At 35.0% G+C, this 16,364-nt stretch overlaps 2 protein-coding genes across 9 annotated transcripts; both read left to right on the forward strand.

Moving 5' to 3' along the window:
• Positions 1-3,502: 3,502 nt before the first annotated feature.
• On the forward strand, positions 3,503-6,631 carry LOC122006185 (probable protein ABIL3). 6 transcript variants are annotated; one of them, XM_042561577.1, is made up of 10 exons: positions 3,505-3,734; positions 3,852-4,019; positions 4,917-4,999; positions 5,092-5,242; positions 5,315-5,414; positions 5,507-5,602; positions 5,696-5,723; positions 5,801-5,922; positions 6,010-6,104; positions 6,378-6,631. In XM_042561577.1, the coding sequence occupies exons 2-10, from the start codon at positions 3,909-3,911 to the stop codon at positions 6,546-6,548; spliced, it is 957 nt and encodes a 318-aa protein (XP_042417511.1). In that variant the 5' UTR covers positions 3,505-3,734; positions 3,852-3,908; the 3' UTR covers positions 6,549-6,631. The 6 variants fall into 6 exon arrangements, with proteins under 6 accessions (XP_042417515.1, XP_042417516.1, XP_042417511.1 ...); XM_042561581.1 differs by having other exon boundaries at positions 3,503-4,019; positions 5,092-5,170; XM_042561582.1 differs by having other exon boundaries at positions 3,504-4,019; positions 5,092-5,170; positions 5,699-5,723; positions 5,804-5,922.
• Positions 6,632-11,982: 5,351 nt separating this feature from the next.
• Positions 11,983-16,094, forward strand: LOC122006187 (ubiquitin-conjugating enzyme E2-17 kDa-like). Of its 3 annotated transcripts, none has more exons than XM_042561584.1 (5): positions 11,983-12,135; positions 12,232-12,311; positions 13,818-13,945; positions 15,264-15,368; positions 15,745-16,094. In XM_042561584.1, the coding sequence occupies exons 2-5, from the start codon at positions 12,242-12,244 to the stop codon at positions 15,886-15,888; spliced, it is 447 nt and encodes a 148-aa protein (XP_042417518.1). In that variant the 5' UTR covers positions 11,983-12,135; positions 12,232-12,241; the 3' UTR covers positions 15,889-16,094. The 3 variants fall into 3 exon arrangements, with proteins under 3 accessions (XP_042417518.1, XP_042417519.1, XP_042417520.1); XM_042561585.1 differs by having other exon boundaries at positions 12,001-12,156; XM_042561586.1 differs by lacking the exon at positions 11,983-12,135 and having other exon boundaries at positions 12,163-12,311.
• Positions 16,095-16,364: the final 270 nt, after the last annotated feature.

A 16,364-nucleotide genomic window follows, 5' to 3' on the forward strand; every position in this document is an offset into this window, starting at 1 on the left:
TACTCACACCAATTTAGGCTAGTATAATACTCCCTTACCTGTTCCTAAAGCTCTTTGGTTCAACGTCAGTATGGACTTTGTATTGGGACTACCCCGCATCCAATGAACCTCAGATTCTATTCTAGTTGTGGTTGATATATTTTCAAATATGATACATTTTATAGCTTGTAGGAAGATTATGGATGATGTATGGATTGTCTATCTTTACTTTAAGGAGATCGTGTGTTTACATAACATTCCTTGATCTATGACTTCGGACTATGATACCAAGTTTATTATCCATTTCTAGAAGAGTTTATGGGTAAAATTGGGAACACAATTAAATTTTAGCAGTACGTACCACCTCCAGACAAATAGGCAAATTGAGGTAGTGAATCATAGTTTGGGCAATCTTCTAAGGTGTATGACGAGAGCCAAGCCAAAGTAGTGGGACTTGGCGTTACCTCAAACTGAGTTTGCCTATAAGAAATTGAGAAACAAAACCATATGTTTCTCAAATAATTCCTTCTTTCCGGCGCACAACCGACTTCATCAGATGACACTCCTCATTGTTTTCCATCACGAGTAACCCTGAGAAAAATATCCGTCTACAGTCTGCCACCGTGAGCCACCACTAGAGAAAAGGCTGCAAGCGGTTGTCAACTTATCTAAAATGCATGCTAAGAGTTTGATGCAGACCGCTGAAATTTTGAACGACAGAGCCTTTTAGATAAAAAAATAATCAAAATTGAGAAGCAAGAAAAGAAATGACTTATTCGTAAAAAATTAAGACGATTTGAAGTCTATTGAAATCTCAAGGGGGTGGAGAAAATTTTTTATTTTATTTTTAAAGTTGTACCAAGTGTTTGGGAGAGCTATTATTAATTAAAATTTATATCCAAGGAATTCTAAAAGAATTCATGAAAATCTATTGAAACTTTAAATATCAAAAGATTTTAATAAAGTTTTAAAAAGTAAAGTTTGAATAACACATGACTTTTTAAAACTCTATAAAAATTTAATTTGGATACCACTAGATTTTTATAAAGTTTATAAAATTTAGATTGAATATACCTAGATTTTAAAATCCATAAAAGTTATTCAAAATAATTAAAAATCTAACATTAAATATACCCTTTTTTTTTCTAGAAAGATCTCTTTTCTTTCTCTACAAGATAAAAATTGAGGTAAATATTTCAGAATTTTTTTTTCTTTTTTAGTCTTAAAGTCTATAGTTTATATAAATTATATAAATACATGTCTAGTTGTACGAAAAATTATCCCTCAATTATTAATAAAATTTTATTTTTTTAGTAAATGAATTTTCTCTTTTGTTTTTTTTTTAAATTCTTCTGATTTTCTTCCCTGATTTTCCTTCGTATCTTAGCCTGTTAGCAACTACGTCTACAAATAGACTAATTAGTTACTTAAATGGCTTCGACGGTCTATTTATTGTTAATTAATCTCAACATAACAACGACAGTTTGTGCTGGAATTTATGTTGAATTGATTCTCGTCACAAATATCAACTATTTACGCATCAATTCTAACAAATGCAAATAGTTAATAGCGTTGTGTCCTTATCTGACGGTTTCTTAATTGTTTTAAATATCCTTTATTATTCTAGCGTAACATAATAATTATGAAGTGGGCTTCTCACTGTCAATAGTAGGCTTCGCATCATGTTTCTCAGTTTTTTTTATTTGTCAATAAAGTAATAATATATTGATAAATAGAGAAAGTTAAAAATAAAAAGGTCCATTTTTTTTACAAAAAAAGACACTCTATATTAGCAAAAAAAAACAAAAAAACAAAAAAAAACAAAAAGAGCGTGATGAAAATCCAAATAACACCTGGTGCCAAAAAGATCTATGTGACTATGTCGCCCCAAGACAAGGTACAGTGGTAAGACGCTGTTGATGGTATTATTTAGAGGGAAAATTGTGAGGAGTAGGAAACTTTCGATATGAGTAATTTATTTTAGTGATTAATAACATTTTTTTTATGAGATCGGAAGATTAATCTGTTTGGAAAACTAAAAATCTAAATTATTAAAGATTTTTTTTTTAAAAAAAATCTGTCATATGTTTTGTAATAAAAATCTCTATTTTTTACAGTAGTTACAATATAAAAATTAACTATTTCATTTTAATAAAATTATTATTATATAAAAACCACTATGGAATAGTTACAGTAGACAGTAGTGATTGGGTAACTGCTTCAAGGTTGTCACTAAACCAACTTAATTAAAATTAATTAAATTTTATTAAAAATTATTTTAAATTAATTAAAATTAACAACTAAGTATAAATAATTATTAAGCAGTTGTTAGAATATCTACAACGCTAATTCATTATAACATCAATCATCTTATCAAAAAGTATGAGATCCATTGTAATATACTCATTATAATAACATATTTCTTTCATTCACATTCTTTTTAACATTAACACTCATTATTTATACATCTCACAGTTCACTCAATCATCTAAAAATTAATACATACTAAAGAAAATATAATTTAAATATATTTTAAAATATTTAAATTTTTATTATTCTTTAAATAATAATCTTATTTTTTAAAAAATAATGTTACTATTTTTAAAAAATAACATTAAAAATTTTTAATATATTTTTTTACCATTTTAAACGTCCACTCTTAACACTCCCCCTATCTCTCTATTGTGAGTAGATGATGTTATAATGTCCATTTAATACCTTATTAGAGATGCCCTAATATAATAATATTATATTAATTATTATAGCATTATAACCCGAATAATGGCTACACGTAGTATTGAAATTAACAGTATGTTTTAGAAAAATTATATAATGAGGCATTTTAAAATTTTTTTAAATATTCTTTTGACAATTTTTATTAGAATTGCATTTTAATTTTTGTCCTTAAAAAATAATACCTTTATCTAATATTATTCTAATAGTTGTAGTAGTAAATTTGCTTCTAAAGTAGCTTTGAGAAAAGTTGCTCCGATCCAATTGCTCTGTTTGAAGCAACTTTGATTAAAGACATTTCATTCAATATTAGTTAACTACTCTATGTTATAATAATTTTGATTAAAATTGTTCTTTGTTATAGTAGTTTTAATCAAAATTATTTTAAATAATAATAATTTTATGGCTGTAATAGCATTTGACTAATTTTAATCGAATTGAAGTATTTAAATCAATATTTAAATAATTTTAACTAATAGTATTTATTACTTAATTAAGAATTTTAAGTATATTAGAGCAAAAGCTATTACAGTAGAAAAATAAGAAAATTTTTAAAACATGAATCCCTTTTTGATTTTTTTTTGAAAGTAGGATGCTTTTTTTATATATGATAATGATAATAAAGGTGCTCTTTTTAAATTTTCTACTAATGTATTTGGATGATTAAGTGGCTTTTTAAATTGGCTTTCGACGGGTTGTAACATGATATAGTGAAATTAGTAAGGGTATTCTGAAAGATTAGTTGCAAAACAGGGTTAAAATAAAATTTTGTTTGTTTAATGAAGAAGACAAAGTGAGCGCCCTTTGTCTCTCAGCAGCACAGGAGATGACCCAGGACATCATGATGGCGACCATCCTCTCCTCCTAGCTCGCCCTCCTAGTGCGGCACTGGAAAAAGGGATCACATCCGCCACCCTCACCATCGCAGCTTCTCTGCACCATCCCCATGGTCCCTTGATCCAGTTCCTAGTGGAGCGCCACCAGACATGGGCCTCGGCTGTGGTTCGTGACAGCGCGACAAGGTACTTCCTCCACAATTTCCTTGCCCCCTCAAGTTTTCCTCTTGGGCTTGCTTATAAAGGCTGGGAAACCAAATGGCGACGGGAATGCCGGAGTGTTTTTCTTCCTGTGGTTTGCAGTGGCAGGAAGAGGGCAAATCGAGGACTTTTTTACTGTCAAAAGCTTGATTTGCAGCCATGGAGCCTCCGTCACCTTCCGGATCTTCCTTTTCCGCCAATCATCAACAAGCGTCGAGCTTGGATGACCTCCCCGTTCAACAAAGCCTGCACTTTTCAGATAGTCTCAAGGTACTTCCTCCATTTTTGTTGTTGTCTATCCCTTCTATATCTTCTGTAGGCTTAGGGGCGGAGCAGCATAATGCATCAATTGTTGCACTTTTAGGAAACTTCCTGGTTCTCACCTTCCAATTTAGGTTTCATCACAGAACACTTTGCTATATTCAAGTAGATCTTTAGAACGAGTATTATTGTGGATACCTAGATATTTGAGTGTCAGTTCTATTTATGTGATTGTTGCTTTTTGGATTTTTTGGCCTTGTTCCGCCTATGTAGATTGGATGGCATCTTTTTCACCTAAAAGAGACGTTTTGGAATTCTTGTCATGTGCCTTTCTGTATATTTCCATTCTCCTGGGAGCATATTGGCAGAGGATGTCCAGTGTGTGGAGAAGTTTGACAGGAAGGCAAAGAAACTCCCATAAATAGCAAGACAAGGGAAAATTTGCAGGGTTTTCTTGGTTAGATGATATCTTTTAATTTTTGAATAGATAAATATGTCTTGAAACTTAAGATTTTTGGTTAAATTGTTATGCACATAATTCATAATGACAATTTCTCTGGTCATTCTTTGCTTCTTTCTGATTATGCTATCTGGTTCTCATATTGATTTGAAGTTTGGGTTAGCTGGACTATGAGGGAGTTTGTTAGATTATACATATTATGAATCAAGCCCTATCTTAACATATCAATGCCTTTTAGATTTTAGTAGTCGGATGAAGCGTCACACTCTTATTGTATGGATTTTCATAGTTGATATTGTATGTTAGACAAAGGACTTTGTAGAAAATTGGGCAAGCTAAATACTAGGAGAACAAACATTTCTATTTTGGGATTTCTTTTGTTCCCTCAATTGAAAGAGTAAGTTTTTCATACTTAACATGTTAAAACACCTTTGCTTCTTTGTCAGGGCCTGAGGACTATGAGATCTCAGTTATACTCAGCAGCCGAGTATTTTGAATTATCTTACATTAACAATGAGAGGAAAGAAGTGTATGTTTGAACCTACCTCATGCCATGTTTTCGCTAGGATATGAGATTCATTTGTTAGAAGTTATCATAACTTGGAGCTTTGTCTTAAGCAGAGTGATGAGGGCACTGAAAGAATATGCTGTTGAAGCCATTGTTAATGCTGTAGATCATTTAGGTTCAGTATCATACAAGGTAAATAATCTTCTCAATGAAGAGGTTGATCAGGTATTTCTAGCAGAGTCTGAAATATCCTGTGTCGATCAGGTATGGTTTTTTTATTATTTTTTACCTCATGCTCATCGGTAATGCAACATCTGATCAGTTCCCTAATTTCAGAAACTTCGTACATGCCAAGCATGTATTGACCTAGAAGGCCTTTCTCAGCAATCTCTATTGATCAGAACCCCAAAGTATCACAAACATTACATTATGCAAGGCAAATTACCAATCTTCTTATTTTCTCAATTGGTTTCTTGATGATGCTTCATTCAATGTTTTACAATTCTGAATTGCACTCTCATTGATTAGGTGAATCCTTGGCTGATTCCGACACACAAGCTATCCTAAAATATGAAGGATTCTACCCGTCTAAGGAGAGCAACAGAATACAAGGTCACCAAACTGGTAAAATCATCCTTACATCCTTATCCTGTACTAATAATATATGGATGAAAAGTTGAAACTCGTATAATAACATAATGTGTGGTGCTTGTTCAGCAGCTAGGCATGGTCTATCTCCCTTGAGGTATGTCACTCTTCAGTTAGTAATGCTGAATTCTTGAATTGGAATCCAGACTGGTCATTGATTAATGTATACCTTAGCAGAAATGCTCGTTTAAGATCTCCATCACCTTCTCTTCCAGTAAGAGAGAACATGCTGCCCCCACCTCCTAGCATATGCTCAAATCCACCTTTACCACACACAGGGATGACCATCTGTCAAGGTATTCTCTAGGGACTTGACAACCAATTTAATGGCACGAGTACAAAAAGAAATCTATATGATGGATATTTCGTTCTTTTAAATATAGAAAGAAGAGCAAGTTCACCACTTCGAGCTTCTAGTCCACTTATACGTGCAAGAACTATATCAGACAGATCAAATAATCCCAAATCATCCAAGCAGGTAATTCTGTTTTTGCACCTTCTGCTTTTGATGACTTTATTAGAAGCAATTATTTTTCAAATATCAAGTGTTCACAAAAATTAATTTAACAACTGAGGAATCTGGTAAAAGCACAGATTCATGAACTGTGGCTAATATGTGCTTTCATTAGGATTGCCCATTCAGTCCACATTTGTAGTTTTTACAAATCAAGCTAAATCAAGCCTAAATTCCTTTAACTCATCTCGATTACCTGCCATATAAGTTTTTTCTTAGCTTTTTTTTTTGTCACAGTATATTCTGGAGTCTCAAAAGTCACTTCCAACAAGCATCTCTGCCGAGCAGAACAATCATAAACAGCTCAAGCGAAATTTAACAAAAAAGAGAGGATTCCTTAGGAGCTTGCTCACGCGGAATAGATCATGGACTGATGTGTCCTTGTACAGTTACTTGGATGAATATTGATGAAGTTCACAAAAGTATAAATTAGCTACTACTCTAATAGCCTTCTTCATCCTTTTTTCAATGTTAAAATTGAATTGGTTTTACATTTTTGTGTGTTCTCTGTTAAAGACAGATGAAGCATTGTGCAAGACAACAAATATACTGCCCAATAATTCCTAATTTATTATAAATGTTTATCATAAAATTGTCAATCTTCTATATTGTCTGCTATAGATTTTATATTCAATTCGTAAGCTTCATTGCTTTAACAAGTTGATAAAAATCTAACCTTAGGTGTGAAAGATGTTATCAAGAGAGCTTCAAATCCCATGATGAAACTTGACTTGACTTCCAAGCTCCTTAGGGTTTGTTTGGTTAAAGGATGGGCAAGTCAACCGGTAGATAAAATTGAATTGATGAATAAATAAATGGATAGATGCAAATTATTTCATCAGACATCAATGGATAAAGAAAGCCCTAATGATCACATTCTCATGCCTAAGCCAACCAAACTAACCTCTTAGGTCAACCTAATTTATTTGCTGACGATTCAAATATTGAATTTACCTAGTCTTTAGTTAACCATACATTAAGGCTTGGTTGACCTAACCTTCTTAGGTGATTTAACAGAAAGTTAGATTGAACTAATCTTTAAACATAGTTTAGGCCTTTAAACCATTAGTTTTGATTATTGATATTCACTGTTGATGCAATCATGCTTTAAGTGGTAGAATTCGATCAAGATATTTTAATGAGTTTAATAAAAAATTTAGTTATTTGACAAAAGGTTCAAGTTATGTTAATATCGTGTTTATAGATATATTTATCAAGTGTAGAGGTATAAAATACTTGATAAATTATTGTCCTGTGCGTTGAAAAGTTTAACTAGGTTAAGTCTCGTTAGATTTTGTTGGAGTAAAATGTAATATCGTTTATCCCAAATGATTTAGTATCATCGGCTCAATAATAAGATATAGACAGGTAAATCACGGGGATATTTTACCCTAGCATAGCGGTCTTTTGCATGGATAAGTCTTGCTGGATTCTTAATGTTGAATAATTTGTTGCCGAAGATTTTAGAAAAAAATACTAAATTTATAATTAAATTCAAACTTATTTGTTAATATGACCTAAGTAAATAATCTCAGGTTGTCGGCCTTGAAAGTAGAGTCGAGTTGCTAAGTTGTTAAGAAGATTGCTGCTTCATATCACTGAGTCTGAAAGTAGAGTCATCGAGTCGGGAGTCAGAAGCTGAGAGAGATGTTGAGGTATGCGCTTAATGCAGTTTCTTTAAAATAAATTTGCACCACCTTCGACTATTCTTTGAGATTCTCTTGGGTCATATGCTTCCTAGGATACAACTATAGAACCACGCACATAACCAAGTACTGGTTGTTCATGTCAAACTGAGAATTCGCTTGAGTGCTATCATGAATAATTTAGCCGAGCGGATGCACGACTAAGAGGAAAAAAGTCGGAGAACGAAGGTAGAGAACTTCTTTTGTTTTTGCTTTTGCTTTTCCTTTTTTCTTCTCTACCTCTGCTCTTGCTCATGGGCTCCTTTTATAGGAGGGCTCATCTATGGCTGCAATGAATGTCCGAGTCATGACTATTTAATGTATTAGGACCTTTGTGTTCAGCTAGAGGGGTCGAACAACCTTTCTTTGATTTCTTCCTACAACTTCGTTAGCGGAAACAAAAATAATCGAAAAGCTAGAATGAAAAAAATAAAAATTGCAATGTTGACTCCTTGATTTACTTGGTCTCCACCTTTTTGAGGTGACTAATCCAAGGATTCACACCGGCGATTAAGATTCCACTATGAACTCTCCTTCTTGAAACAACACTGAAGGTGGAGAAACCTTTCTTACAAAGCGATCTCTTCTTCTTACAAGATGAAAAATGAGTTTAAGAAGAAGAAATTGAGTGTGTGGAAATTTGGAGATCACTTGGAGAGCTTATGGACATTTTAGCATAACAAGGTTGCCCTCTCCAATCTCCAAAACTTCTCTTATATAGAGTTTTGTGAGTTGAGGTCGAGATGACTCTTTTTCACAGTCATCAGTTGACTAATGATTCTCACCAGTCAATTGATGAGCCCTAACTGCTATTAACAACAATGATTTCTAGGATGTCCTGACGTTAGCGGCCTAACGACTACATATCAGTCGATTGATTTTGATGATCAATCGATTGATAAGCTGATCACAGAATATTGCTAACATTCTGTGAGTTGATATCAGTTGACTGATATTTGGACCAATCGACTGATCTACTGATCCAATCGATTGTTCCTTTCCATAAGTCAACTGTTTTGCTATAGACATCTTTCTATGAGTTCTCATATTCAAATCAGTCGACTGGTATACCTCAAAACTGATGTTTAACATATCTGAGTGTGATCCTTTCATACTCAGAACTTACCCTTAGCCTAGACCTAAAACTTCAAGCATCTTCCATCAGCCTTGTGCTCTTAGGATGCTTTCAAGCCCATGACTCTTTACCCTTGCACTTGCCTTCAAGTGCTTCCTTTGGCTTGGTCATGCTATCAGGTTTTCCTTTACCAAGAGATCACGCCTTCAGGACTTCACTGCCAAGAGCCATTCTCTGGGACTTTACTATTGGTCCCTTAGCAACCGGCTAGAGGGGGGTGAATAGCCTGCATAATAAAAATAAACAAAATCCCTTTCTCGATCTTATAGCTCGATTAGAATAGACACTTGGATAAAAGAAATAAGAGACTGATTAAAAAGAAGAGGTACAAAAAGGTTACTTGGTTTGCAATCAGGGGATTGCTAATCCAAGGAAGTTGAAGCTCACTAAACAATCACCTTCAGCGCGGAGAAGCCTCTTACAACAGTTGAAGCACTTAATTACAAAACAAAACTAAAGAGGAATCGTTTACAAGTGTTGTTCTGACATATTGGGATCAGGGCTATATTTATAGCCCTGGTCGGGGGCGCTTGGAAGGGTTACAGGCGCCTGGAGGAGGATAAAACTTTACCCCCGTCGTAACAGAACGTATCACGTTGCGTTTGGCTGAGATTTTAGGTTCGGGTGCCCGAACCCAAAAGTCAACTTCTAGTTGACTTTTTGGTCCGAGTCTTCTGTTCCAGTTCCGCTCGCTTGGGTCCGGGTATTCCACTCCGGTTCCACGTTTGCTTGGGTGATTTCGGCTATTCGGAATAGAGCTCACCTGAACCTATTTTCCAACCTTCAAGCAATCTTCCGCTTCGGCTTCTCGTCTCTCGGAAACATCACGCGTCTTCTTCTCGTCCGCCAGTGTACTCTTCCTCAGCGCCTCATCCCTCGGTCGCACCGAGCTCGTCGACTTTCTCTTGTACCGTTCTTCTCACTAGCTGCGTCTTTCGCTCGACTTCCTGTGCTCCTAAGTTTCGACACACTTAGACACAAGATATCAAAATAACAATAGGATCTAACTTGACTTTGGTTGATCACATCAAAATCATCACGGGGTACTTATAATCTCTCCTTTTTTGATGTGGATCAACCTAAGTTAAGTTAGGGTAAATTAAGAAATAAATAGTAATAGAAATAACAAGTACATATTTTGCATATAAGAAAAATATGTATAAAAATAAAAAATATTCCTTCTCCTTAGACTTAGTCTCTAGTTTTCCCCTTTGATCATATTAAAATGTGAAATCTAACGAATAAAATCAAGTAGTTTTTAAGTTTTAAAAAATCTAGATTTTTTCAATTTCTAAAGCATGTTCGGAAAAAAAAAAAATTCAGTTTTGAAAAAAAATAGTTTTGAAAAAAAAATTTAATGTAATTAAATACTCGGCAAATAATAAATTTACAATTTAAAATTTTCACTTTTAATTTTTTCTCAGATAAAAGGTAAATGGTTTCAAAGGAGCACAGATCCTTTGGTCCTCAAATTATAGATCAGAGGATGATCCATTTTTTTAGACTCTTGATTTGGATGGATCCCATCTATTTAAAAATATGATTAATCTAAATTAAGGATCCTCATACAATGGACCATATCCTGATCCGTAAATTACGGACTAGACAATCCCTACTAATTTCAAAGGGATAACCACATTAAAAGAGTTGTAACATCTTTATTTTATTTTTTTAATTCATTTTTAATCACATTAAAAGAATTCTAACATCTTTGCTTTATTTATTTTAATTCATTTTGCTGCACTATCTAACACTCTAATAAAAAGATAGATCCGCTATCTTAGCGGTCCCCCTAATGTCGGTCCCACGGATATGGAGGGAGGTTCATGCAGGTATATAAGCCATAGGCACATGGCGGGGTAAATCCCAGGTCGTCAGTTCCTGAGAATCGACCCCTGACCATTACGTCAGAGATATCATGCGTCCACCGTCTGTGTTACGCCTTGAGGGCTCTAACACTCTAATAAAGCTTTCAATTCGAGTTGATTTTTCTATTTTAGATATTCACTCATTCACCCTTCCTTTTATATGGTCAATCTTCTTAAAATTTTCACAAGTTACCTTAATAATATGGTAAAAAAAATGGTTGTCCAATGCCTCCGATAAATTACCTTAATAAGCACTTTAATGTCATTCCCTACTTATAGATTAAATCATTTCATTACAGTAATATTACAATAAACAACCTGTGAGAGTCTTGGAGCCCATTTTAAAGTTTGATGATCATTCAAAATTTCGAAGCTCACTATGGGTTCGTATTTATTTATTTAATCTAAGTATCTAAATCTGCTGCCCAATTAATTTTTAGAGGTGGATAGCCTTCCTTCAATTCGCCCATCAAATAAATTTCATAGGACGAGCAATTTAGTGACCCAATTATCCCCGCTATTCTAGTAGTTCAAACTCGATAGTGAATTTCTTATTGATCTTCAGATTTAAATCCTTCGTGCATCAGAAAATCTATTGTGGCTTTCCTGTTGCACTGTGTCGTGCAACCATGACTTCATCGTTGTAGCCAGGGGCGAAGCTAATGCAGGATCAGTATGGACAGTTACCCACACTAAGCTATAAAATATAGCATTATATGTTATGAAGGGATAAAATAATAATAATTTTAAAAATAGCTTCTATTCTTGATTCATGTGAAAACATCAATGTCTTTATTGTTATTATCATAATTCTCCCCAATCTTAAAATAAATTACACATTTTACCTTTCTAAATTACCGTCTAAGCCACTCCATTCACTAGCACACAAAAATATTCTAATAACAAAAAAAAATAGAAACACGAATGGTTTTTTTTGCCATCAATCGAATTTTAGTGTCGTTTCGAAAAAGTGAAAACTATGAGTCAATATTTAAAAATATAAAATTAAGTGGTCATAAGTGAAAAATAACTTTAAAATTAGTTGCCGTGACGATTATTAATTAATTAACCGCGTAATCACAGCTCACCAACCACAAAACACGCTTCTGTAATCTGTACGATGTCGTCATTGTTATGGCACCGTCACTTGCGCCAAAATTACTCTGTAAAAGTAATTGCCATACGCCATAAAAACGTCGCTACGGAAGGAACCGTACCCTTTCCGCCCTTAGCTCTCCTCTTTCGCCGTTCCTTCCACGGACCGCGTGAGGAAAAGGCGGCGCGGCGCCCCAGTAATTCCTACAAAGGTGCGCTGCCTCAGCTTCTAGGTCCAGATTTTCGTCCTCCTCCTTCTCTTATCATCTGTTGTCTCTCGATTCTTGCTGATTTGGTACGGGAATTAGGTCTTGCTTCATGGCCTCCAAACGGATATTGAAGGAGCTCAAGGATCTCCAGAAGGATCCTCCCACTTCCTGCAGCGCAGGTAACCCTCACTTGGATCTGTAAATTTCTGCCTTTTTTTTTTTTTTCCTGTTTCCATTTCCTTCGATTTTGGCATGGATCTGAACTTTTAGGCACGGATGGAGAGGTTTCTGTGCCCGGATGAGTAGATCTCATGTCGTTGATATTAACCGTGTGTATTGGGAATACTTTCATAATCATTTTGGAATGGCTGAAAAATCAGAATCATTATCGTTATTCTTCACGTTTTCTGTTTGAGATCAGAGAAAATATTAGCCGTGTGTTATTACACATCCCTCTTGATGTGCACCGCCTGACAGAAATTTACCTCTGCTGTGTCTAGAGATTTTTTTTGAAAATTTTTTGTCATGTCGGGTGTGGACGGACTTGTGAGTTGAGCGATCAAGCAATTCAGGAATTGGTTACTGAGCAAGTTATAGATTTATGTCTACAAAGATCATTGATGTAATAGCAATAAGAAGGTATCTCTTAGTCGCATCTCTGCACCTCGGTCTCTCTCTCTCTCTCTTACCACCACCGCCTTCCTAGTCACTTTCATTACTCTACCGCGCTGCCCGTGATGTTGTCCAGCCCATGCCTCCGTTGTTGGCGCCACAAGCATCAACACTTCATATCCAATTCCAGGCCCCAACAACCTCCATCTCAGTGACGACCAAAGACCTGATGGTTTGGAGTTGCAGTTGGAGCTCACCCTCTTCTGATGCTCAGGCTGCAAGCGAGCAGTTCACACTCCAGGCTCATGGATTCTCCCCTTTGATGCCCTTGATGGCTCCACAATCTATCTGTTCTTGAATCTGACATAAATATCCCCTGAGCCTATTTGGACTGAAGGGAACCACAAGGGCAAGTCTTTGGACATCGGTGTCAACACACTCTTGGACACCCATGTGCATACCAGGACTCAATCAATATCTTTATAGTTTACAGCATGATGGTTGGACCAATATATCTATTCATATAGACAAGATACATTGTGTGATACTGTTGGTAGTTCAATTTAGATATCTTGTGATTTTTCACTTGAGAATCTAGGTATGCAAGATCCATGCAGGCTATTTGTTTTATTTTGGCTGATACCAAGTTTTTAGAACATAATTTTTTGGGATTCACTATTTTTCCTTTGATATTATTTTATAATTATCTGAAAGGTAAAAAATTTCATGTTAAATAATGCATAGACAGTGTATTCAATATTAATAGACAACCATTCAATTGATAAGAAAATGTTTTGCACTGGTGCTGTCTATGAACAATGCCAAAAAAATTTCTCATGGTTTGAAACTTTGGGCACAGGTAGCAAACTGTTAAAAGAGTTGATAAAAAGAGAGGTCCTGTAGTTTATCCCCAAGCTTAGCATTGCTTTAGTTACAATGTTGGACTAAATTCATTATTTTGAACAAAAATATTATGTGGATAAATTTGGATGTGTGCAGAAAATCGTTGTTATGATTATTTGCATTGTGCCCTTTATTTCTTATACTACCTTTAATGTGATGGAATTTGACAGGTCCTGTAGCAGAAGACATGTTTCACTGGCAAGCAACAATAATGGGTCCTCCAGACAGTCCCTATGCTGGAGGTGTTTTCCTTGTGACTATCCACTTTCCTCCTGACTATCCATTTAAACCTCCTAAGGTATCCTAAAATTTACTAACTAGTTCAATTCAAATTTTGCCTCGTGTACATTTCTTATTCTTCTACTTCTAGAGACAATTTCTAATCAATCACCTCACAGTTCAGGGACTACCTTCCTTTTATTTGTCAATATCTCATCAATTGTTATGCTATGACAAGTTGCATGATGAGATGCACAGGAACGTCACTATACTGAGATTACAATAAATATATAAAAAGCATTTATTTGGCATGTAAATGGCATAGGAAAATTATTTATACATTCAGAGCGTTGTGGTTGACCTTGTTAATGTTGTTTGAGGTGAGTGGATGATATTATAATTGCTAGTTGAAAAGGAAGGAAGGACTTCCTTAAAATACAAGGTTTTGTTTCATTTTCTCTGGGAGCTTACCCACTTCTTCATTTTGCTGTTCATATTTCCTCATAATATTTACAAACTTATTCCACTGTACCTCTTCCATAACTCCATTGTGTCAAAGCCAATTGGTTACACTAGTCTAGAAGTAAAACAAGCCAATTGACATCAAATTTCACAATTTTCTGGAAATAAAACAACCATTAAGAGATGGAGCTCGAGGAGGCCTATGCTTGCAGCACTTGCAACATTGCATCATACATGGCCAGTGTTTGTCATTCTTGCTTGTAAGCAAACTGAAATGAACCTGCTCCTTGATATGTTCTCATTTTTTTTTCCTTTTCTGTCTCTTTTTTTTTCCCTTCTCTCTTCCTTTTTCTTGTTCTCTTTCTTCCCTTCCATCACTCATCATATTGGCACAGTAAACTATACCAATCTGGATCATGTAAAAAAGGCCAAATTAAATTTAGTTGATCATTATAAATCTAGAACCTATTAATCTAATACATGATTAATTAATCCTTACTTATTCAAACTTAATCCAGATCTACAGATAAATTTTAGCAATTGTATTCTTGTTAATCACAGTTCATAAGAGTTTAACAATGACGATAGAAAGGGTTTCCTGTTCTGAGTAAAGAGTGGGAAGGCGCCTACAACTAACTTTTCATACCTGGAGCTTCACATAAGTGACAATAAAACAGAAAAATCTTGTTGATACAACTTTGAGAAAGAATACTTTGCTCTAACTACTGTAGTAATCCGTTGGAAGTTAGTAACAACCTTCGATTTCTTCACAATTTTGGTCATTACATATTGCAAAATTGCTCATTGGGCCAATATCAAGATGATCTCTGTGGTGGGGTGATTTCATTAACTGTTTGACATATGGAACAATTTACTTTTAAAACAAGGATGATATGAATTCCTGAGTATCATGCCTGGTTAACTGTTTTATGCAGGTTGCATTCAGGACAAAGGTCTTCCATCCAAACATTAACAGCAATGGCAGCATTTGCCTTGACATTTTGAAGGAGCAGTGGAGTCCGGCTTTGACCATTTCCAAGGTTATTGATATTGACATTTTCATAGTCACATGTTGTCGTAGATCAAAATAAAATTATTGTTTAGCTTTTGACCTCAAATTCAAAACATGCCCAATAACAACATTTAGCTTGTGCTTTCATCAAGCTAAAGCAAGATTTGAACTTGGCTTGTTAAAATTTATACACCACTCCACATCAGAAGCTTGAATAGTTATCATGCAGGAATTAGACAGAAATTGAGATTCATTCTTGAATTTGATTTTTAATCCAAAACTATGACGCCTTGCTAAATGAATCATTCCATCTCGGAGTCTTGCCGGCTAGCAGCTTAGCCAGCTTGCAGTTCCAGCTTTACTATCTGATATTTAGTTTGATGACAACTGACTTTATGTTTCAGGTACTGCTGTCTATCTGTTCTTTGCTGACAGATCCAAACCCAGATGATCCTTTGGTCCCAGAGATCGCACACATGTATAAGACTGACCGGACCAAGTATGAAACTACTGCGAGAAGCTGGACCCAAAAGTATGCTATGGGCTAGTAATTTGGTTCAGGCTGCCTCCTGGCTTAGACTTCCATTCACTCGTATCCACTAGAATGAAATGATTGTGTATGCAACAGCGCCTGTTATCTCCTCAGTGAGGATTACAAATCTGCTCTCTATGAACAGGAATTTTAATTACAAAAAACCTGTTGCTAAATATGCGTTACAATTCTTGCTAAACATATAGGAACATGCTTTCTTTACATGATAGTGATGCTAAAATTCCTTGTAGAAAATACTACTAGAATATATATGCTACATTTTATGATGTCTTGCTGCTCTCTTGGAGTTCATTCCGATGGGTAAAGGAAAGCAACTGAAGCCACTTAAGCCAAGTCTCATGCACTCGTGGCAACTTATGCTGAAGTGAAGTAGATGTAAAATTATTCTTGCTTCGTGCCTCCATTCAAATGGTCTAATAAATTGCAATTGTTGGCCGATATACAATAGAGTGAGCTCCGACAAGCAGCACT

Source organism: Zingiber officinale, chromosome 7B, assembly GCF_018446385.1.
Source record: "Zingiber officinale cultivar Zhangliang chromosome 7B, Zo_v1.1, whole genome shotgun sequence".
Classification (NCBI taxonomy): domain Eukaryota; kingdom Viridiplantae; phylum Streptophyta; class Magnoliopsida; order Zingiberales; family Zingiberaceae; genus Zingiber; species Zingiber officinale.